Source organism: Takifugu flavidus, chromosome 2 (genome assembly GCF_003711565.1).
Source record: "Takifugu flavidus isolate HTHZ2018 chromosome 2, ASM371156v2, whole genome shotgun sequence".
Taxonomy (NCBI): Eukaryota; Metazoa; Chordata; class Actinopteri; order Tetraodontiformes; family Tetraodontidae; genus Takifugu; species Takifugu flavidus.
Genome location: NC_079521.1, coordinates 3,940,204 through 3,964,577, shown reverse-complemented (window position 1 = coordinate 3,964,577; position 24,374 = coordinate 3,940,204). Strand labels below are relative to the sequence as shown.

At 41.5% G+C, this 24,374-nt stretch overlaps 1 protein-coding gene across 4 annotated transcripts in view; it reads right to left on the bottom strand.

Moving 5' to 3' along the window:
* Nucleotides 1-24,374, bottom strand: part of LOC130521865 (carbohydrate sulfotransferase 8-like) — a 152,770-nt gene that overhangs the window by 108,023 nt on the left and 20,373 nt on the right. For all 4 annotated transcript variants that reach the window (XM_057025700.1, XM_057025698.1, XM_057025699.1 and 1 more), the window contains one exon: nt 12,301-12,494. In XM_057025700.1, the coding sequence (XP_056881680.1) occupies nt 12,301-12,460 (160 nt within the window). In that variant the 5' untranslated portion in view covers nt 12,461-12,494. The remainder of the gene's footprint in view (nt 1-12,300; nt 12,495-24,374) is intronic.

Here is a 24,374-nt window from a genome sequence, read left to right as displayed (position 1 = left end):
GATGGATCACACTTTAAAGCAGAGCTTGTCCTTCTGGGAACAATCGCATGCAGTCCTTCTCAGAATGAATCCTGCAATCATAGATTAGGTCAAGGATGTAACAGATCCTACATAGGTTTGATCCCAGGGAGTGGGTACTTAGGCCTCACATTGAATTGTGTCTGTCTAAAACACCTACCGACCGAGGCAGCGCTGTGAAGATAGGTGTTAATTTGGTTGTCCAAACTACTTTTGTACAAGCCATTGAAATTACTGCACAAATCAGTTATTAATCTACGTAGAGCTAATTTATCGAAACTATTTTCTGTGCTTCAGCTCAGAAGTTTTTATGTGATTTACATTTTAAAAAGAGATTTGACATTGGCGTTTTTGTCCTTGAGTTCAGGAGAAGGAATCCTTAAATTCTAAGACTGTTTGTTGTTTAACAGCTGAATAAAACATGTAGCTTTTCCTGCTAACAATCACTCCTCGTGAATAATTTTCCTTTCATAAGCAGCTGAGAAACCTTGAACATCGGCACCACAATGCAGTAGAGGTCTCCTTGGTAAGCTCTGTGGTTATATAACCCTTCTCCTCCCACTCTCCCTTTGCGTGTCTCTTCCTGTCTACAGTGTTCACCCCCTTTTCAACCCTACTGAAAAATGGCTTCAAATCTCAGGTCTACAAGGTTCTGTCTGTGGCTGGGGATGTTTAAGATGGAGATTTCTGGTGTTTTTAAATGTGTTTCAGCAGCGAAAGAAGGTTTTCTGACAGGGACATTTTTTTTATAGACAACCTCTGTGGCAGCAACACTAGAACATCCTTACTGCTTATGCAACACATCAGATGTGACTGATGAGATTACTTCCACAGTAATTTTGTCAAAATACAGTCAGACGAAGAGTGGCTACCACTAAATTTAAAATTTTATTTTGTTACATTTATCACATAAATACTTTCAGACAAAATTCATCAAGCTAAATGCCAAAGCACAAGAATTATCTGGAATTGTGGGAATGCAAATAATTTATTGGTCATTCCACATTTCAATTTCTCTGGCAACAACATTGACACATTATAAATGGAGAATGTATTGCCACATTTATTCACAGGCCACCTCTGAATGTATATCTTACTATTGGGTTGGACCAGCTTTTGCTTTTAGAATGGCCTTATTTCTCTCTGGCATAAATTCTGAGTGAGTGCTGAGAACTATTGCTTAGATTGTGTGGACCATATTGACTAATCCTGACCAATCTCCTATTATTCACAAGGTTTAATCTTCTGTTTCTGTACATTTATTGTAAACTATGAGTATAAACATTTTTAAAGATGCAAACGGCTTGGAACTCTTTCCTGGGCCAGAATTATGCAATGTTTTTTTTTTTTACATGCTGCTAAAAAGTCCATTCAAAGACAGGCATCCCCCTCCTAAATCCATCAGGCATAAAACAGGAAGAGTAAGGTCTAACTTTTGTATTCATCATTTTTGATTTTGCAACATTATTCTAATTTGGATTTTTGTTTGCTTTAATCAACCCCCTCATGGCTCTTTCCTCTTTTGTGCTCTATGTTTGCTTTTATATTTCTGGTTTTCACTTTACCTCAACCAACAAGATCAATTGTAGCTTTGTAAATATGACATGAAAGTTCCAGGTAACAAACATAAATAGAATTGATTTCTATTTTATCTGACCAAAAGTCTTTATTCAACAGGGTCCAAACCTTTCTTTTAAGTCTATCCACTATTGTAATTGTACCAACCTCTCATGCAACATAAAATTCTATTTGTATAGATTGGCATATGTGAGAAGGATCAGGTGGTAGGGTAAACAGATTATGTTTCAGGGCTCCTGTGGTATAACTCAAGGCATTAATGTTAATGGAAAAGCCACATGACCTTCCTTTTGCCTCTGAGCAGCTCCATTTTAAATCCAATTGACATGGAGCAAGTCTGGAATTGGCCTGTGAGACGGTGATGTAGGCACCTGATACCCATGCATTAAAACTGCCCGTTTACTATTTTTATTTTTCTGGGTATCCCAGAGGCCCCTGGCACTAAGGTGTCCTCTGCTCACACAGATGAGTGGAAGAAGGCAAAGCTGAATGTGGAGCAGCTGTTTCTGAATTGCTGTAGTTGCTGGGATACTTACATCTGACCTATGCCAGATGTCAAATAATCTCAACTCTGAGCTTTAACAACTTTTAACTTTAATATTCTAATCACTCCATGATGCCACATTGAAAATGTTTTAATGTGATTAGTTTAATATAAAATAATCTTTATAGAGATGTTATTTTTTTCTCTTTCAAATGACCTCTCCTCTGTGGGAGAACCGGTGGATTTAATGCCAACACAACAGAAACAGGATTTGCACACACAGATGAAAGAATGGAAAAAGCCTTTTCCAAGCAAACACTCAACGGAGGATTTACATTCAAATATGGTGCATTTGCACTACTGTGAGGGTCATCGGCACAATTTAATTACATTAAGAGGCAGCTAAATTGGATTTTGCAAGCAGACAAGGCTTAAGGGATTACCGGACCTCTAACAGAGAGATCAAATTTTACCTACAAGCATTGCACAATATGTACAGGTCTTGGCAGTCTCCATGTGGAAAGATTGAGAGTGATGGGTGACAGCCAGTTGGCTATTTTATTACTCTTTATTTTCTGTATTAAAATGACCAGGAAGTGAAAAATCCTGTTTAAAATGAGGGGGGTGAAGAGGGCATCTGGATCCTGTTTATAATCAAACTCATATTGTTATGTATTTTCCCCTAATTAATTTAAAATAATCTGTCTATTCTACTACGATGCAATTATAATTATTAGAATTATATTGTCACTCGGCAAATCCTGACGGACACGACTCTTGTGGCTGTTGGTGAATTTACTATGTTCCATTTAATCACATGATGTACCCAAATACCAGGCAACAGTATTTTTCAAGACAGAATATGCGCTGTGCGTAGAGCCCTGTGGTCCAGAGGGGGCAAAGGGGACACATTTTTAGCAACGTGCAGAGTAACAATGCACATCGCTGCCGTAATGAGCACTGACACCCATGAATTAACAGCAAGTGCATCTGACCAATCAGTCTTCTATAAGTGGAGTTTAGTTTACTTGAATTTATCAGCACATTGTCATATAAAAACTTGAGTATTTACTTTATTGACATATTTGAAAATGTGTCTGTCTTTGGTGTGGGATGGGGGGCTTTTAAATAAAATTTTGTGTATGGTCCTGATTAGGCCAGGGCAGCTCTGGATACGGCACCAAATTTCATTTGGATTTTTTATCTTTATTAGTCATAATTCTGCACCTCTAAATGTAAACACCTAAAAAGGAATAGGGAAAGCAGTCACAAAAAAGCGCAAGTTAATGCCCTTCTACTGTACCTACTGAAGAAAGCAGCAGATGTTCGTCAATCTGTTCAGACGACTGAACTCGTAGCTGCTGTATCCTCAGCCTCCCTTAAGTCAGCCATTTGGAGGAAGTAAAGTGAACCTTTTTTTTTTATTTATTCATTTTTTTTAAATGCTTAATAATTTGTGGTTTCTTACCTGTGTAATAGTTTCTGTGTATTTCTACATGTGCCTGAACATCCACATGAAGTGGACACACATCATATAACCCTCATATAACCTGATCCCATCAGTAATTACCAATCATCATCCACCTTTAGCACTTTTGTTTCATTTAATCCTAAATTTTCTATTAAATTTTCACACCAGCAATCAAATGCAAAGGTCAGTGACATCATGCAACCATTCTTTATTTAATATAAAACATCAAATACACATCAAAAATCCAAATTTTGGCACATTTTCCCATTTTCTTTCCACATTTGGTTGCCGTAATAGCTATAAATCAAACATTTTAATGTTATATCAATTTCAAGGCTATTAAATATAAAAATAGTCAAAGTCCTCTTTCCAAGGTCAAGCTATTTTATATTTTTTCGGGACAGGTGTAAGCGAGGGTTAAAACTGAACTCAGTGGGCTATTAGATGGCCTAACAACAGGAAGAAAACTTGACTAGACACTATTCAGATCCTGAAAAAACAAAATTAAATGTCATTCAGATGCACCAGACGCTGGACTAAATTAAAGGAGACACTGCCATAGTCCAAACTACCCTGAGGTGTGAATTTGTGTGGACAATTTATCTGGAGTTCTACCTCTTGAAATATCTCATCCCTCTGAGAAAAAGGCTGTTGTTTCTTCAATAGTTATTAAACAATAGTTTGGGGAAAGGTCACATGGAGAATCCTGTCTGTTAAACTGCAGTTTTCTCAGCTACCCTCGCATAGGCCATCTAAACTGGAGACTGAGAGCTCTCAGGCTCACAGCATGCCAAATAAATAGATGGTGGAGGAGGAAAGAAGGAGGAGGAGGCAGATAAAAGCTGACACTCAATGTATTATAACTCAGCTCTATTAGATATGAACTACAGTGAGGGTGAAGCGCCACTGCTTAAGGCAAAGATAGCGCTTGTTCATTGTGTTTTAGCAAGAGGGGGGTTGGGAACCTGTGCAGAGGCTCTGTTGGCTGAACACAGGCTCTCATGCATGATTTAGTAAACTAAAATTCATATCTCAATATTCCACAATGAGATACTGTAAAATGATTTGCACAAACTTCCAATGCTACTGTGGAAGCTTAAAAATTGATAGTAATCACAAGAGTCGGCCTGTTTTTGATGTTGAACACGTGCTTTGGTCATGTCTGGCTTGACTGCTGAAAAAAGGGAAGTGTCACATTAAAAACCTATAGCTTAATAAATATGCAAATATGTTTGTAGTATCTCTTGGAGATACTAGTTTCTTCTGGGTGTATGTATGCTGAAAATTTAATCTGCATTAATGAATTTTCGCTCTTCAGTATGTGAGCATTTTGCACCGCATACAAAAAGTTTGATGCATTTTTTTTTAATTAAAAGCAAAAGGGCCACTCAAATAGTAACTATGTAACCTACATTGCATTTATTTAATTTATTTGGAAGTAAATGAAGTTACAAGGGAATCCATGCAAGAATGTATACAATGATGAATAATAATTCCAACTAATATATACTATGTATCTGAGCCAAACTCAGCTCAAACATGATGTTGACTAAAAGAATGTTCCATCTGTATAAAAAGATACCATCTAAAATTTCAATAATAATAAATAACATCAAAATATTGTCACATTTTCAGTTATTTTAGTAATGAAAAAACAACCTTAATGTAATTTTGAAACCCACATCATTCAAGCTGTAGTAGCAGGAATATTCAATACACTTGTCACTGCTTAAATTTGTTTTTTGGTTCATCACCAGGGACATTCTTGTTTCTCCTGTCATGTCTCTGAAAGGAACTGACAATCATGGTAATATTAAAGGTTCTATTCTGACTAAGTGGATTTTTTTGCTGTCAAATGTGACAGTGCTGTAATATTGATAATTCACTGCACTGCAGACACATGATAGTGTCACAGCTTAGTGGACTATTTTTTCCTGAGTATTCTAGTTTTCATCACTTAATAGATGGTAGGAACAGTCCAGCTATGTACAATACCATAAATTGGACCTTTAGAACTTCATTTTGAACTGAAAAAAGCCTCTTGGATAAGAGGTGAAGAGTCTTATAAAAAAACAAAACAACAACAACAATCGGACACAAAACAAAACAAAAAAGAACTCCAGTTTAGTTCTTAGATAAAGTTTTCTTTGACCTGAATAACAACATTGAGCGAGATACCAACGAGATGTTCAGAGTGACAGCATAGGCTGAAGAAAACTAACTAACCCAATGGATCAACACTGCTATATTCTCAAAACAAGAAATCCACCAACACTTTAAGGGCTGAAATAAATATGCAGTTTCCAATACTAAAAGTTAACTGATTTATGATCTGCAAGTCGAAACATTGACACATAAAGCAATCTGTTGTGATGTGTGGTATGGGCCAATTTGGCATAAACAAGCATGATCTCTTGCTTCTAAGATACAGCTTAGTTTAACGTGCTCAGGACACTTTATCACCATGCCTGCTTGAACCCCAAGCTTCATAAAGCTGTGAGCCAAAAAGATCCATGCTGCATTTGTGAATTGTAAATGCTCTGCAGCCAAATAATCAAGTTAACTGTAAAAAAAAAAAAAATATATATATATATATATATATATATTATATATATATATATATATATATATATTTTGAGGCTTTATATGTTTGTCTTTTATACACATCTGCTTATATAAAATATTGCTGCATTTTTTTTAACCTTGCTGAATCTAACAGAATACAGTGTATGAATACAATAATATAATACCTAGCCACAAAACAAGTTATTTACTATGTTTTTTTATGAAAATGTTTTTGATCATTGAGGTAGAAATCATTAAATTACTGTAAGTGACAAATATACCAATATTGCACCACCATAAATGTTAACTACATTGTCTTTAATGGATGAGAGAGGACCTCCGCATCCAAGGTAAGTTTTCTGTGTCAACTGGACTGTTTTTCTTCTCTTTTGAAGATGTTTCACCTTCTATCCAGAAGGCTTCTTCAGTTCTGAACTCACTGGGGACAGAGCTTGAAAATATAGCCCTTGTGGACCATTAGCATGCTAATGATCTGGGTGGTCACCTGAGAGTCGATGGTAGAATCGTTGGTAGGGGTCGTTCTCCCCTTTGTCTGCTGGCTCACATGGTGGTGAGTCTCCAGGTCTCCTGAAATAGTGTGAATCTTTGGTTTGTTGTTGGAAGGAATGGAGGACTGTATTTTATGTGGGTGATAGGAAGTGCCTTAGCCCACCACCTCTGTTTAAGGATGTTTTTTTTCCATTTGACATGGATGGCTTCCTTGACACCCCTCTCAAACCAGCGATCTTGTCTGGCCAGTACCTGTCCTCAAAGGAGTGCCAGCTCTCCTTTAGGTGTAAGTGGACTGCTGAGTCCTGACCTGAAGAAGTGGCAGATCTATGTTGTGCCATTGTTCTGTGGAGTGGTTGTTTGGTTTCACCAATGTACAGTTCCTTGCATTCCTCCTGGCACTGTACAGTTGAGAATCTACACAGATGAGCATCCCATGCCAGAGCAAGTCTTTGGAAAGTAGTGCTTTCTTCGCCCTTGTCCCATCGGGACTCTGGGTGATGACGGTATTTTGTTAGTAATTAATTAACAGCTGGTTAAATGTTATATAAACGACTGTGTAAATGAGTATTTAAAAAGTTTTTTAGACTGTCAGTAGGCTCTTTTAAATAGCACTTTAGCAGTAAATGTAGTTAATATTTGCGATCCAGAAAGCCTTAAATTAGAGAATTTCAAAATTTGTAATTCATTTATACTAAGAAAATAATAAGAAAAGGAGCAAAGCCAGCTAAATAAGGCAGAGAAAATATTTCATTTTTTTAATTTATGGAAATCTGCAACGCAGTGACAGAAGACATAAACTTATACTCGGTCTGAACCTCAATATTTGGTTAAATTAATAAGTTAAAGGCCACTGTGGAAGGTTTTCTCTGATGTTCTATAACTGATTTTTTTTTAAAAATGTATCCCAGATCAAACCACTTGTTCTTGACAGTCAGACATTATTCTGACCAGAATAGGCAGACATGTTAGGTACCACATTTACTGAACTATTTGAGCAAGGAGCCATGGGATCACATCTTTAAGATTTTCTGCACTTTGGCACATGTGACATGCAGTTTGTCTGTACCACAAATCTAAATGTATCTTTTATCAGAATGAAGTGCTCATAATTTCCTGCAGAATAAAAATGTAAATCATTTTGCATTTATGGCTTATTTTCTGGACACTGGTCACAGTGTGGTTATGTGGGATCTAATGTATCACAGCTGCGGGCAATCGTGCCCGTGAGTCGCTTCGCCCCGCGCACCTGTTGTGCATCAGGACACTAATTAGCCCCCTCTTTAGTCCCCAGAGGCGCACCTGCTCTCTGCCAGATCGTTATTCGTTCCCGATGACTTTCCAGCGTATTCCTGTTTGCCTGCCTGCCCGGTTCCGACCTTGCCTGTTCCTGACCATTCTGTTTTGCCTGCTTCCCAGTAAATTCTGACTGCCTTCTGCCCGATCTCGACCATTCTATTCTGCTGCTGTTTTCCCCCGCACGTTCACTACTGAGGCCGCCAAGGTAGCGTACACCATTATGCATCTCACCGGACGGGCATGGCTCTGGGGAACAGCCGAGTGGGAGCGTCAATCGGAGGCCTGCTCCACTTTTGCTGCCGAACTCCACAAGATGTTTGGGCAGGGGAACTCCTGGTCCTCTGCAGGACGTCGACTGCTGGCGCTCCGCGAGGGAGAGAGGTCTGTGTCGGATTACTCTATTGACTTCCGCACCCTGGCCAGCCGGAGCCAGTGGAGCCCTGCCGCATTAGTGGACACTTTTCTGCACAGATTAGCAGCCCACATTAAGGACGCAATGGTGGCAACATGGTGGTAACAATGCTGCTTCAGGGCAATCACCGGGAGGATACACGCTTCCACATCCTGGAGGGGATGCACTTTCCCTTGGTCTTGGGCTACCCGTGGCTCTGCCGTCACAACCCGCAACTCAACTGGGAGACACGGGAGATCCTGGGGTGGGGAGCAGACTGTCACCGGTCCTGCCTAGTACCAGCGCCAGCCCTGAGGGGGACCTTGACTTCTGACGTCACGCCTCCTGATCTGGCCGGGGTTCCGGAGCAGTACCACGACCTTGCCGAGGTATTCAGCAAGGCCCGGGCAACCTCCCTTCCACCGCACTGTCTGTACGACTGCGCGATTCACCTCCTCCCAGGCACCGCACCACCCAGGGGAAGACTCTACTCCCTCTCTGAACTGGAGCGAAAGGCCATGGAGGAGTACATCTCCAGTTCTCTGTCTGCCGGGCTGATCCGACCGTCCTCCTCTCCCGCAGGTGCGGGGTTCTTCTTTGTGGAGAAAAAGGACAAGTCTCTGCATCCCTGCATCGACTACCGGGGGCTCAATGAAATTACCGTGAAGAACCGGTACCCGTTTCCTCTCATCGCCTCCGCCTTCGAGCTGTTCCAGGGGGCAACTGTCTTCACGAAATTGGACTTAAGGAATGCCTACCACTTGGTTCGCATATGGGCGGGCGACGAGGGGAAGACGGCGTTCAACACCCCGGCCGGCCACTACGAGTACCTTGTAATGCCCTTTGGATTGACCAATGCACCGGCCGTCTTTTAGGCCTTAGTTAACGACGTACTCCGGGACATGTTAGACCGGTTTGTCTTTGTCTACCTGGACAACATCTTGATCTTCTCGAAAGGACTCAAAGAGCACGTGCAGCATATGCGGGCAGTTCTACAGCGACTACTGGACAACCGGCTGTTCGTAAAAGCCGAGAAGTGCCAGTTTCATGCCCCGTCGTTTGTCCTTCCTAGGCTTCATCATTGCGCCAGGGAACATCCAGATGGACCCGGGGAAGGTCTCGGCGGTCGTGGACTGGCCGCGTCCCGAGTCCTGCAAACAGCTGCAGCAATTCCTGGGGTTCGCTAATTTCTACCGGCGCTTTATTCGAAATTATAGCTCCGCAGCAGGCCCACTCACATCGCTTACTAGCACCAAGAAAGGGTTTGCCTGGACTCCAGAGGCAGACGCGGCCTTCCTGGAGCTCAAGAGGCGGTTCGCGACTGCCCCCATTCTGCAACTGCCAGACCCCAGTCGCCAGTTTGTGGTTAAGGTGGACGCCTCTGATATGGGGGTGGGAGTGGTGCTGTCACAGGGGACTCAGGAGGACCAGAAGTTGCACCCGTACGTGTTCTTTTCCCGCTGCTTGACACCAGCGGAAAGGAATTACGACATGGGAAATCGGGAGCTGCTTGCCGTCAAGCTGGCACTGGCTGGAGGGTGCTACGCTGCCTTTCATCGTGTGGACAGACCATCGCAACCTGGAATATATTCGAACAGCCAAGAGGCTGAACTCCCAGCAGGCTCGGTGGTCACTGTTTTTCACTCGGTTCGACTTTACCTTTTCCTACTGCCCAGGGTCCCGCAACGGCAAGGCAGACGCCCTCTCCCGGCAGTTCGCGGGGGAGGAGGATGAAGGCCCTGGGAAGCCCCTGGAGAACATTCTTCCCTCCCCGTGTATCGTGGCAGCAATAACCTGGGGAATCGAGGAGAGAGTCCAGAGGGCGGCTGCCAGTCAACCTGGACCTAGCACCTGCCCTGGCAACCGGCTCTTCACACCTGCCTCACTCAGGACAGAGGTCCTGGAGTGGACCCAAGCGTCACGGCTGGCCTGCCACCCTGGAACACGTCGGACGGCGGGCCTGCTGAGGCAGAGATTTTGGTGGCCCTCCATGGAGAAGGATGTCCAGGAGTTTGTCAACACCTGCCCCATCTGCAACCAGCAGAAACGGCCACGCCGAGCCCCTGCCAGGCTACTGCAACCACTGCTGGTCCCGCATCGATCCTGGACGCACATTGCCCTGGACTTTGTCACCGGACTGCCCCAGTCTGCTGGGAACACAGCCATTCTGACGATCATCGACAGGTTTAGCAAGATGGCTCACTTTGTGCCACTGGCCAAGCTGCTGTTGGCAAAGGAGACTGCCCAACTAGTGATCCAGCACGTTTTCCGGCTTCACAGCCTATCGGAGAGTGTAGTTTCAGATAGGGGTCCTCAGTTTGCCTCTATCTTTTGGAAAGAGTTCTGCGGGCATCTGGGAGCACCCGCCAGTCTGCCCTCAGGATTCCACCCGCAGACCAATGGCCAGACAGAAAGGAGGAATCAGGACCTGGAGACGGCCCTCCGGTGCATGGCGACACAGGACCCGGCCACATGGTCAACCTTTCTGGGCTGGGTCGAGTACGCCCACAACTCTTTGATCAGCTCGGCGACGGGAATGTCACCATTCCAGTGTGACTACGGATACCAACCCCCTCTGTTCCCGGCACAATCAGATGAAGCATCTTGTCCCTCTGCAGCAGCTTATGCCCGCCGCTGCAGGCGGACATGGACCCAGGCTCGGGCAAATCTTCTGAGGGCGGGCGCCCGGTACGAGGCGGCGGCCAACCGGCACCAGACCCCAGCCCCCAGATACAGTGTGGGACAACGTGTGTGGCTATCCACGCAGGACCTGCCACTTAGGGGTGATTCCAGGAAGCAAAAAGCAGACACACACAGGTGTCCCGCGGTTCGTGTGACCATTCCCCATCGTCAGAGTCATCAGCCCGGCAGTCAGACTCCAGCTTCCCCAGTCAATGCGCGTGCACCCCACCTTCCACGTTTCTAGGATCAAGCCTGCCCACGAGAGCCCACTGGTCCCGGATCGCCCGGCCCCACCTCCTCCGCAGCTAGTGGATGGGGGCCCGGCGTACACGGTCAGTCGGCTCCTGCACTCCCGATCCCTGCGGCAGGGGTCTCCAATACCTGGTTAATTGGGAGGGTTATGGACCTGAGGAGAGGGCCTGGGTACCGGCACGACACGTCCTGGACAAAAATCTAATTCGTGACTTTCACTCCAGACACCCGGATCAGCCTTCGCGACCCAGGAGAGTAGGTCGTGCCAGGCACACCTGCTCCCTGCCAGATCGTTATTCGTGTTCAGATGACTTTCCAGCGTATTCCTGTTTGCCTGCCTGCCTGGTTCTGACCTTACCTGTTCCTGACCATTCTGTTTTGCCTGCTCCCCGGTAAATTCTGTCTGCCTTCTGCCCGATCTTGACCTTGCCTGCCCCAACTATTCTATTCTGCTCGCTCCCCGGTGAATCCTGTCTGTTGTCTGTTTCTGACAATAAAGCGGTGTTCAGCCAAACTCTGGTCTCGCATTTGGGTGCTTGTCTAGTCCGTGACACTAATGGGGAGATTGTGAGGGATGTCAGATTAACATTGAAAATGCATTCTACTGATTTTGCTAATAATAATAATAATAATAGGAGCATATCCTATCAAAGTGTCCTCTATTTACAGCCATTATCAGCTAATGTGCTATGACGATTACGACCAAAAACAGGCGAAAGTGCTCTGTCCACAAAGAGAGAAATCAACGCCTGAAGGTCACTTAAAGGTGTAATCAGGTCCAACCACCTCCAATATGCGTCTATGAATGATGTGCACGTGGTACCGTATCATACTACAACAGAACAAACTGATAGAAGGCAAATTCTACAGTAGATGTGGCTCAAATCCGAGTCACTACAACTGAACAAACCTTTCTGATGTTAATCTTATCCTTGTTCAAGTGAAGTTTGGTTCATTTTACATAGGGAACATGACTCATTTCAGAAAAATACAGCAGCACAATTAGCCATTATGAGTATTTAGCTGTTTGTGGGGAAAACAAAGACTAACCTGGGCCTTGCTGCTGGACAATATCTGACAGATCCCGCTGGTGGATGAAGAGAACCAGACCTCCAGCCGCAAACAGCAGGAGAAACCACAGAGAACAGGGCATTCTCCTTCTGCGTCCACGCAGGGAGTCGCTCACCATCCTCCACTTCATCCACAGCATGATGTGGTTCAGCCAGATGCTAATGGAATTATGTCTGTGGAAAGTTAAAGAGAGTGAGAAATAAGAACCAAATGTTTTGTCATTCTAGCTATAGTATTTCTATTACTTGATAAATGGCTTTAAATTTAAACAGCATTCAACAGTACATAATTAAATTAGAATAATTTTAAGATGTAACTGTATGATGTATGAAGATATTTGCATATCTAATACATGGATTAGATGTCAAATGCTATTTAATACAATTGTACTAATTGTTGATAAAACATGCTGATCTGTTCTAAAAAAAAAGTATAAGCTTGTAAAAGAGATAACATGTTAGGAGTTTCCCTTAGTGTGCTCTCTCCCCCCTTCCCTTCTGTTCCTTGTCTGTGTTTCCCTTGTCTGTTTCCAGGCTGGGCGGGGCTGCTTCCTGGTTCACTCCTGTCTTGTGATCTACACACCTGGAACTCGTCTCCAGTTAATCATCTACACCTGCCTGCTGTTTTAAAAGACTGCTCCCAATTCCATCTTTGCCAATTGGTTATTCAACCCTTTGTGCCTGCTTGTTTATGCCTCCCAGCCTGCGCTGACGAAGAGATATTGTAATGTTGGTTTTTAGTGGGATTCTACTGCCACATTTTCAGTAAGGTCTGGTCAAATCTCCTCAGCCCTGTGTGTGTCTGCTTTTTGGGGTTCAGTTTGTGTCTGCCACTCCTAACATAACATTTGCTTCCTCCAATCAAGAAATATGCTCTGTACAGAAACAAATGGTTAGCAATTACAATTATATCAACAATATTTAGATCTAGTGAGTGAGTGGTGCCAAAATGGGACCAAAACCAGAAGTGGGGGGGAAATCTGCAAATAACTGACAGACATCATTCTTCATGTTACAGTTTTTGAATGTATAAGGGTGTCTTTTTACTGTTAACTTGTGTAAATGTCTCCTGAAATTGAGGAAAAAAATGCATTAAAATCAAATGGGCAGATTAAATCCAGAGGGTTATATAAAATAAAATAATTTCACTGCCTAATGTCTTTACAAGAATAATACTGTAAAAAGGTGGCTGAAACCAGGCATAATGGCATGCCTTTGTGCCAGACAGACAAGGTTACACCAACTGTAGAGAAAGGGTTATAACAGAAAGGAGCTACACAAACACTGGAGACCTAGTTTGGCAACACTGACAAAGTCACATTCTGGGCAGAGTCCCTGAACTTTAATAGGAAATAGACAGGAGCCAGGGAATAGAATGAAAGAGGATGCTGAATTTTTCATCAAGGATATCACTGCAGTAATTTTCACCTCTTGTATGAAAGTAGCTTTAATAACAGGAAATACACTTTTTTTTTGCACATATTGTGGGTAACAGTTGTACATATGGCCAATTTCAGTGTTCCTCTTTAATGTGTTCCCTCTGTTGGGAGAGTAAGAACCGTTGGTGTAATCCCAAATCCTCTGTGCTTCCAATATATTTCACCAGCTGAGCAACAGACAGTAAAGTTGATGTAGAGACGTGTGCATAGAAAGAATGGGTGGATCCCACATGTAGTTTACCAGAACTGTTGCAGTGGGATGAACATTAAGAATATATTGATGATATATACTATCATTTCAGCTGGCTCGGCACATTGCTTAGTTGCCATGCCAACGGAGTTACCCAAAGGACTTGTAGTTGCAGCCATTTTTCATCCCACAACCAGTACACCGTTTAAAAATGCTTTACTTTAGTAACCATGAACTTGTATGTACTAAAATATGTTCAACCTGAAGGTGGTTTCATGTGGCAGAATGTAGAGGAACGCTGTCATTGAGCTGCAACATTTCAGATTATCAATCATGCTAAAAAAAAATTAGGACATGTAGGTGGAGAACTGATGATCACATTAATTGGTTTCAATATTCATTTGAACACTAGGTAACTGATATATTTATATATTTTTTTAAATTAAAAAGCAGTACTTTTGTTGCTAGTGCATTTGTGAGCTTGTATTTTCTTTATTTATTTATATTGGATAGTTAATACAGCTGTAAATCTTGAGACCACAATACTTTTTCCACTCATTTGTAATGTCTTTTGCACAGTTTTGTTTTTTATGGTGTGTATGAACCTGTCATTTAAATTAAAGACACATTCAAAGCTACCCTCACATTATGACAGATTACAGAAAAGCAGCAGCTTCATTTATATTTTTTGTTAAGTTGAGAAGTCTTTGGAATCCAGTTGAAGAAGCTGCTGTCTGACCTTGCCAGGGACTCTTCAGAGAAAGTCATCAATGCATTTATTACAGAATTTCACATTGTTTTCTCACTGAAGCTAAACTTTCAATGGTCCAACACCATTCGCTTTAGCTGTTCGATTTGATTTGAACAAAGATTTTTTTTTAAAATCTTAAATGTGTCAAATACAAACATGTATACTTGTTGCAGAAAAGCAAGTTCATTAAAATAGTTTAATTAACAGTTAGTCACATTTACAGGATTTCTCCTGAACTTTGAACTTGTATCTGGCCAGTCCTGAATGCCCTCTAGAGGTCATTGATTAACTTTTTAATTTTAGTTTCAGGCCCAAAAAAGGCATAAGAAATTGATAATCAGCAGTGTAAGTGTTGATTCCCAACAGTACAATGTAAACAGTAAATAAACAAGTATTAAAGGAACTTTTTTCAGTATTATGGTGTTAGTGTATATGAGCACTGATTATTTTCAGTATTATGGTGTTAGTGTATATGAGCACTGATTATGCAAGTATTTTAATGCTGCAGCAATAATTAATACATTTTCAACAAATGGTGAAATAATTAAGTTACCTCTAAGAGCACAACTTAAGGCTTGAATGTGGCATTCACGGTTGACCCCAACTGTAAATTAACATTAACAGTCAGTAAACTAAATATGAAATCAAGTTTAAAGTCAAAATGGATTATGTGCTAAACCTCTCTTCTGTACAATGCAGTAACAGCCAGCAAGGTGCTGCCAAACCCAAAGCATTCCCCAAATGGATTACATATAAGAAAGAATTGTGACAGTGACCTGTCCTTGTGACAGTGACCTGTCCTTGAGGTAGCTATCACTTCTGGATGAGTGTGTCATGACAGCCCCAACACAACCGGATATGACCAAATACCACATATCCTCGCCATATCATGTCAGCCAAATAACTGCCATGAGGAATTGTGGTACTCCACCATGATTGCTCTCAGATGAGGTCACAAATTTGTATCTTTTCCATATAGATGCATCAGAGCAGCTCAATAACATGTGGAATTAAGCCAATAAAATATGTGCAGATTTGCAAAGTAGAGCATACATTTCATTTTAAAAAATTGATAAACTTCATATGCAGTAATCACCAAATACCGGATGTACATACAGACAACATTTATGTTAAAATTATCATCCATGCTGCCTTTCCTTTATTTTACTACATAGCAAATATCACATGAGAATCTATGCACAGATTGTAATACAGAGACAACAAGGTGCAGAGTTTATGCATTTCATGCATTATCCTAACTTAGTATGCATTAAAGTTTTTGTTTTATCTATCTGGGTTATGGCTGTATGTTCCTTGGACGTATGCCGTATTCTGCCCCATGGTCACGAACGTCGAGATGGTCAATCTGTTCTTCTGTCCCTCGGCTGTGCAAGCAACATGACTTTTTTCCACAGTGCCTGACTTTAATTGGTGCAACACACTTAACAAAAGTTGTGGACGATGTTGGTATGGCAACAAGCTGAGAGGGAAATTTGTTGTGACCAATGGACTTTAAATTTTACTTGTGGATGTGATTTTCTTTGCAGGAACAACAATGTCATTTCTGCGAGTGATGCTTTCAATTTCTCATAAATAACCTCTCTAGAGTCTACTTGAGCCACTATGTGATAGATTGCCATGGTCAAGGCCATACAGTAAAGAAGTTGAAATTGTATATGGTGTGTGGATTAAATGAGTAGCATGTAGCTCTCGAAAAATGGAAACAGTTATTAAACACATTGACCTGATGTGAAGGTTTGAGAAATGTGATTTTTTTTTTTTGCTTGTTTTCAGCTGAATAAAAAGACAAAACCAGTCTACTCTTTCTATTTTCAATGACATCCATGTCAGTCACGAAAGGAAGAGGTCGATTGAAGAGAGGAGATGGGATTAGTAAATCAAAAATGTCTGTCAAAATAAACTCAAGTGATTTGCCTTAGCATATTGGAATATAGATTGAAGAACTATACCCAATATTTTCTTCATTTGAGTCCATTTGCCATTAATCTCTGACAAGCAGATGATCAAGACCAAATAAGTGATGTTAGCTGAATGACTAGCAGTAGATGAACAACAGTAGGTAGTCGTAATAAATGCAGCAATATCATATAGCAGCATCCCCCAAAGTAGCTCAAGCATGGCCCAGAAGTCTGAAATTTCTATCAAAAGCCAAAGCACTGAAAGTTGGGTGTATTTGAACATACAAGCTGTACATTTAATTGAGGAATACTTTTTTCCACATGCATAAATGCATGTTTGCTAAATACATTTTAATTAGATATTAACATGCATGATAGCATCAAGTCACGGAACATTGCCAGGTCATTCAAGAACTAGGAATTTTACAAGTCGAGACTGTAACTGCAGATAGTTGCAGAAGATGGTGATATGCTGTAATAATGAAGCCATATGGCTTTATGTCTTTTTGATCAATGGTAAATATGCAGAAAGTTGTGCAATAGGAACATCTTTGCGCTGTTCTTTGCAGGAACACATTTTTCAGGAACTGTAGTGACGATCTCCCTCTCCTCTGATTCCAGTTCATGACCTGGTAACGTATTGCGTCACTTCCTGTCTTCTCAATCGTTCGTTGGTTGCATTGTGCACAGGGTGTTGTATTCACCTAATATTGAACACTTGGTGTGTTGTATTCACTTTACTTAAAATTTGAACACTTGGGACATTCTAGTCACCTGTTGAACACCTGAGAAACAACCCATATGAAACAAATACAGGGCTTCGCCGATTATTAGCGTTAGCATGGCCTCACCATCTGTTTCACCCGGTGTCTTTGTCTGTTCAGCGTGTGAAATGTTTAGTTACTCCTCTGCCTCCCTTAGTGAAGGGAATAGGTGCAGAAAGTATAGTTTATTTACAGCTATGGAGGCGAGACTTAGCGAGCTCGAGACGCGGTTCTGCAGCTTGGAGTTAGCTGGAGTTGTGTCAGGTAGCCAGGAGAAGCTAGCTGCTGCGGAGCCGCCTAGCGTAGCTTCAGCTAGCGGTCCCCCGGCAGCAGCCGAGCATCCGGCTAGCCAGGGCGGTTGGGTGAGGGTTTGCAGGAAGTGTAGCCCAAACCAAAGGCCCACGGTGGACCACCAACCGCTTCCTGTAGCTAACTGTTTTTCCCCACTCGGCGACACCGACCCTGGTAATTGGCGACTCTGTTTTGCGCTACGTGAAGCCGACTCCAGCGACCATAGTCAAGTGCATTCCGGGGGCCAGAGCGGGCAACATAGAAGCAAATTTACGGCTGCTGGCGAGACGTAAACGTAAATTTGGTAAAGTTATTATTCACGTCGGAGCCAACGACACCCGGCTTCGTCAGTCGGAGGTCACCAAAATTAACTTGGAGTCGGTGTGCAACTACACAAAAATGATGTCGGACTCCGTAGCATTCTCTGGTCCCCTCCCCAATCTGGCCAGCAATGAGATGTTTAGCCGCATGTCGTCGCTTCATCGCTGGTTGTCACGGTGGTGCCCCGAAAACCAGGTGGCCTTTATAGACAATTGGAGCACTTTTTGGGGAAAACCTGGTCTGATTAGGAGAGACGGTGTCCATCCCACACGGGATGGTGCCTCTCTCATTTCTAGTAATTTGGCTAATTTTATTAGACCCAAAGTGACCTGACAATCCAGGGTCCAGACCAGGATGCAGAGTTGTAGTCTTACACACCTCTCTGCTGCTTCCATAGAACACTCATCCACCAACAATAATATATTTAACACTATAGAGGTAGTCTCTGTTCCACGATTAAAAGTGCACTAAGCACAGAGCGGGGGAGCGGTCAATAACCATAATCTTATTAAAATTAATACCAAAGCACAAGTTGGAGAAACTAATATCACAATTAAGTGTGGACTGTTAAATATTGGATCTATTTTGTGTAAATCCCTGTTAGTGCACGACCTGATAGCGGATCATCACATTGACTTATTTTGTCTTATTTTGGCTTCAGAAGGGAGGAGTATGTTAGCTTAAACAAATCTACTCCTCCTACCCATCTTAATTATCATATTCCTTGTGTTACTGGTTGAAGGGGGGGAGTGGCAGCAATCTCTCACTCCAAGTTATTAATTAATCCTAGACCAAAACATGTCTCCAGTTCATTTGAAAGTCTGACTCTTGGCATCACCCATCCTAACTGGAAGACAGAAAAGCCACTTTTGTTTGTAGTTGTATATCGGCCCTTTGCTGGACCACATTCAGAGTTCTTACCTGAGTTCTCTGATTTCTTATCTGACTTGGTCCTTAGAAAGGACAAAGTCATTATCATTGGAGAACTTTAATATCCATGTAGACGTTGTAAATTACAGCTTTAGAAATCGCTTCATTTTATTACTTGAGTCAGTTGGTTTCCTCCAGCAGATAAACCAACCAACTGATAGCTTCAACCACATCCTAGATCTAGTCCTGACTTATAGTGTTGAGGTAGAACATGTGTCAGTGTTCCCTCAGAACCCACTCCTGTCAGACCATTCTTTGATGACTTTCACATTTATGATTAAGGATTCTTCTATTCTCAGAAAAAAGTCTTACTATAGCAGATGTCTTTCAGATAATGTTGTAGCTAAGTTTAAGGAAGTGATCCATGTGCTAATCCCAGGACCACTGTGTGTTTCCCTAGGGATAAATCATTATAATCTTAGCCCTGCTGAGGTTGACTCTATTGCGCAAGGTGCAGCAACCTCACTGAGAATCACACTTGATTCTGTTGCCCCCCTGAAAAAGAAAATAGTAAATCAGAGGAGGTGTGCCCCCTGGTATAATTCACATATCAGGACCCTCAAGCAGAAAGTGCAAAGACTGGAAAGGAAGTGGCATTCTTGTAAAATAGACAGCTATCATGTAGCCTGGAAATACTGTTTATTAGTGTACAAAAAGGCCCTTCGCAAGGCTAGAACAGCTTATTTTTCTTCTCTAATTGAGGAAAATAAGAGCAACCCCAGGTTTCTTTTCAGCACTGCACTAATGATCTTCTCATAGCTTCAGATCATGGACTGGTCTCTATGCTGGTTCTGCTGGACCTCAGTGCTGCTTTTGATACAGTTGATCACAGCATCCTGTTACATAGACTGGAACATGTGATTGGGATTAAAGGGACAGCACTAGACTGGTTTAGATCATATTTATCTGATAGATACCAGTTTGAAAAAGCTTATTGTTACTAATTCTGTAGTTCCAGTCCCTATCATAGATAGACAAATTATCATACTTGGGGGGGTCGTCTAATCGTTAGGTCACATCTTAGCTATGCTGTTATAGGCCAAGGCTGCCGGGGTCCGGAAACATGATCACCTGACAGGCCTCTGTCACCCCACTGGGTCATGGTTTCCTCTCCTCTCCCTCTCCTCTCTCTTTACCCAGCCGGCCATCAGCAGGAGAGTCCCCCTGCATGAGCTTGGTCCTGCTCAAGGTTTCTTCCCTTTAAGGGGGAGTTTTTTCTTGCCACTGTTGCTTGTCTGGGGTTAGGCTCTGGGACTCGGACTCTGGAAAGCGCCTTGAAACAATTTTGATTGTAAAAGACGCTATATAAATAAAGATATATTTGATTTTGATTTTGACATCAGGACAAGGTCTAATGGTTCTCAGTTTTTACTTTTATATACCCTGACATTAAGAGGTGAGGGTGAATATACAAGACCAATAATGTCAAAGTAAATGTAGGACACAAAAATAATTAATCAAATATTTAGTTAATGAGTTTTATATCCAATATAACAGTGAACAATTAATGTATTCAATTTTTAGAAAATTGAGGCTGGGTGTTGGACATAACATAAGATTGATTTTATTTGATCAATCTTAAGCTTCAAAAGATCGCAATCAAGTTTAATAAAGTGAATTTTTACTTCACAACTCGCTAAGGGTGCTGTGCTGACAAGTTAATCTCAAATGAATATGCTTCAGTGCGAGAGACAGGAAGCCTGTTGTCCCTTGCGGGTCATCTGTTCGAAGGTACATTAAGTGTGGTTTTAAAATTCCTTCCACCAATAATTCATGAGGCTACTGTCTACAAATCCTGCCTCTCATATTTTTATCCTAATGACCGTAAAATATTCAGCAAATATTTTTCTTGTCCTCCGTTATTCTTCATTAAGCTGGAATGTTACAGTCACCAACCAAGGACTATACATGTTGAATATGATGTTTCACTATTTAAGTTGTGAAAGTGAACATTGAGATGTTTTGTTAGATGTATTTTTGACAGACTGACCTGGTCAACAATGCATTTTTAAAATTGTGTAACGCTACACAATTTTAAAAGTGCAGTGTTGACCAGGTCAGTCTGTTAGCAGCATAACTTGTTTCTTAGAATCTAAATAGAACCAGGATTTAAAGCAGCAATGTGTAATTCTGTGACAGATGTCATCAGTCTATTGTTTTCAATCACATATTTTAAAAGAATTAGAAGCAAGTCTGTTCTTAGTTCATGAGTCCCTAATAACTAATCCTGAATGTACTAGTTCACACAGTCAAATGCCAAATAGTTATCATTTCAGAAGATATTCTCAGGACATCCAAGCAACAAAGCAAACTACAAAATTAAGAGTCATTGTTTAAAATATGTTGGGGAATTCAGAGTACTTTCTGATGGTTGCTTTTTCAGCACCAGCTGTCAGATTGTGTTAAATGTCAAACAACCCGAGCAAAAGCCCACGGCGTAGTTGTCTTAACGCAAATGGGATAAAGAAGGTGAAAGGTGTATGAACATGGGTTTAAAAGATGCATGAAGAAGAGATGGTTTTCCAACTGGAAAAGTTCAACAGCACTCAAGAGACCCAATTTAATTAGAAATAAAAACAACCAACTGCAGTTATTGATCGGCATGTGGATAAACAACAATCAATGGCAACTTGCTCCGAAATCACCATTCAAACGTAACAGTTATCCTTCAGCACTGGTGACAGGAAAGTCAAGTTTGTTAAAAAAAAGTCAAAGTGATCTGTGATCTGAACTGTGTTTTAACCACTTTCTTTACATTTTTGCTCTATTTTCCATTATGCTCTCCTTTGTATGGGTCATTGCTCAATTATTAAACATACCCCCCTTAATATGAATCTGCAAACTCAAAACTTAAATGCTGAAAGAAGAATCTCAATATTCAACTACTGTTATTGTGGCCTAACACAGCATATGCAAAGAAAACTGATAATTGGCCCGAAGTACATACTACATGCGGTACACATAGAATTTTTGAAAAGAATATTATTGTACTGTATTTATGTCTACAGCTAACATTCGCTATTCTATCTTTACAGTCTGCATATACAGACATTAATATTTCCAACTCCACTGTGGCGATGTAGGAGTATGGCGCAAGCATCTCACATGCACACAGGAAGTGCCCAAAAGAAACTTCAAAATAAAATTCTGTGATGCTTTTGGTGGAGTTTTGATGCATTTGATTACACTGTGAACCTGAAGCTCTCCTGAAGTAGATATTATATTAAACATCAATCAACATGTTACCACATTAAGCTTTAACATCTCATGTACAACACATTTAACGTAAATGCCTTTAAAAAATAGAGGCCAATCAGATTTTAATAAAATAAATGATGATTAAAATAAATCATGTGCATGACCACAAAAACAACTGATAAAACACTTTTTCTCCATTTTATTCTGCCTTTTAATGAACATTCTTATCCATTCTGCTTGCATTTGGTGCATGCAAAGTATTATTGTTTGGCAATAATCACTTCACAAAAAAGACACATGTTTTCTAACTTTGAATTTGAATTTAAGTGGATTCCAGGATTTCTTCTATGTCCTGGTCCTGAAGCTGTGTTCCATTGTAAAGGCCATTTAGATCCTCATGCTCGAGCTTACCTTGACGAAACTTGACTCAGAGTTGATTGAACAAACTCTTAAACCCTGTTCTGAAACTGAAAACTGTGAGTTTGACAGCTTACAGTTGCTTTATGAAACTGGTGTGTCTAGAGTCGGACCCTGCTTAATCCCTCAGTGTTTTCAACCAAAGAACATTACTAACATTTAATTTTGACATCAACAAACTATGTAACTGGCACAAAAGGAGCATAATATGTCACATTTAAAGTGTGTTTGTGTCGCAGAAAAGCAAGTTAATTGGATTAAAATAGTTTAATTACAGTTAGTCACGTTTACACGATTTCTCCTGAAAGTTTGAATACATTTACCCTCGGGTTTGCTGTTGAGGGTAAATGCATCTGGAACTATTTTTGTATTCGTAGACAGTGATTTAAATCAGTCAGAAGATGGAAGTTAAAAGAAAGCACAAAAGACTGATTTGGAATTGAACAGCTGGTCTGCTTGAGCTTGGTGAACCAGATTTATTCACTTCAAAAATGTAAATTTTGCAGCACCAATAGTTTATTTAGTGCACAGAGAGGGGCAGCAAAATATGATGTGAAAAATCTGAAATCTACATAAACATAAACCATCTTTTTCTCAATCCTGACCACATAAAGAAACAGATGCACAAGTTTGAATGTATGAAACACATGAAAATACAAGTTATATTTTGGAACATAGTCTCACTGATATGTAATTTTCTATTAATTAGATTCCAATCAACAGAAAAAGCATGTTTAGATAAAATGAGGTCTGGGGAAAAAAAATAACTCTATTTCTTTCTCTTTTTTCTCAGCTCTCGGCTAAGTAAAATCTTTTGAAATACCCCCACCACTACATAATTCAGATTAAGAGGTGTCATTTAATGATGAAATAATCTGGGTTTTTCAGCACCCACATAATGTTGTTTTGACTTGGGTTTTTTTCCCCATGGACAAGGATTGTTAAGAATTTGCATGTTGAATGATTTTGCTTTAATTTTCAGTGTCACTAAAGACATTTCATGATGGACACAAATGATCTGCTCCTTCTTATCTGATTCATGTCTGACACTAGGCTGGTATTAAGCAGTCAGGAAGGGAATGACTGCTCTTTGTGCTGTGGACACTTGTCATAGGAAATTGCTGTTTATTACACTAATGTTTCAACGGCTCTCTACTTTCACTAACTTAAAGATGCTCTAGTTCAAGATTCTGTCAGGGTTTCTAGGTTGTCGGTCATTGTCCTGCAGGGGGTGGTGTGGGGCACAATTGGTGGCAGCTGGCACTGCTGGCAGGTGCACCTGTAGGCAATTTACATCGTGCTGCCTATTTAAGCAGGTTGCGCCTGCCTATCAGTGCCAGGGTGTCTGTTTGTGTTGTGAGGTTGTCTGCTTGTCTTGTCAGCGTGTCTGTTCGTCTTCCTCGTCGTGTGCTGGTGTTCTGTGTCTCCTGGAGGGCAGCTCCAGCTTCGTGTCTCCTGGAGAGCCGCCCCTGTTCCCTGCGTCCTGGAGGGCCGCTCCAGCTTCATGTCTCCTGGAGGGCCGCTCCAGCTTCGTATCTCCTGGAGGCCCTGTTCCCTGCGCCCTGGAGGGCCGCCCCTGTTCCCTGCGCCCTCCGCAGTCCTGGAGGGCTGCCCTCGTGTCCCTCGTGTGCTCCGTGTTCCTCATGTTCTTTGTGTGCCCCCTCCCCCCTGTAAATAAAGCTTGTTTGACCATTTTACCACTGTGTCCTGGCCTGCGTTCGGGTCCTAATCAACCCGTCCGTGACAGATTCAGTCCATAAAGAATAATGATGAAATGATTAAAACTTTCACTTTTTTGAAAGTTTAACCACTTATATAACAAAAACAAAATATA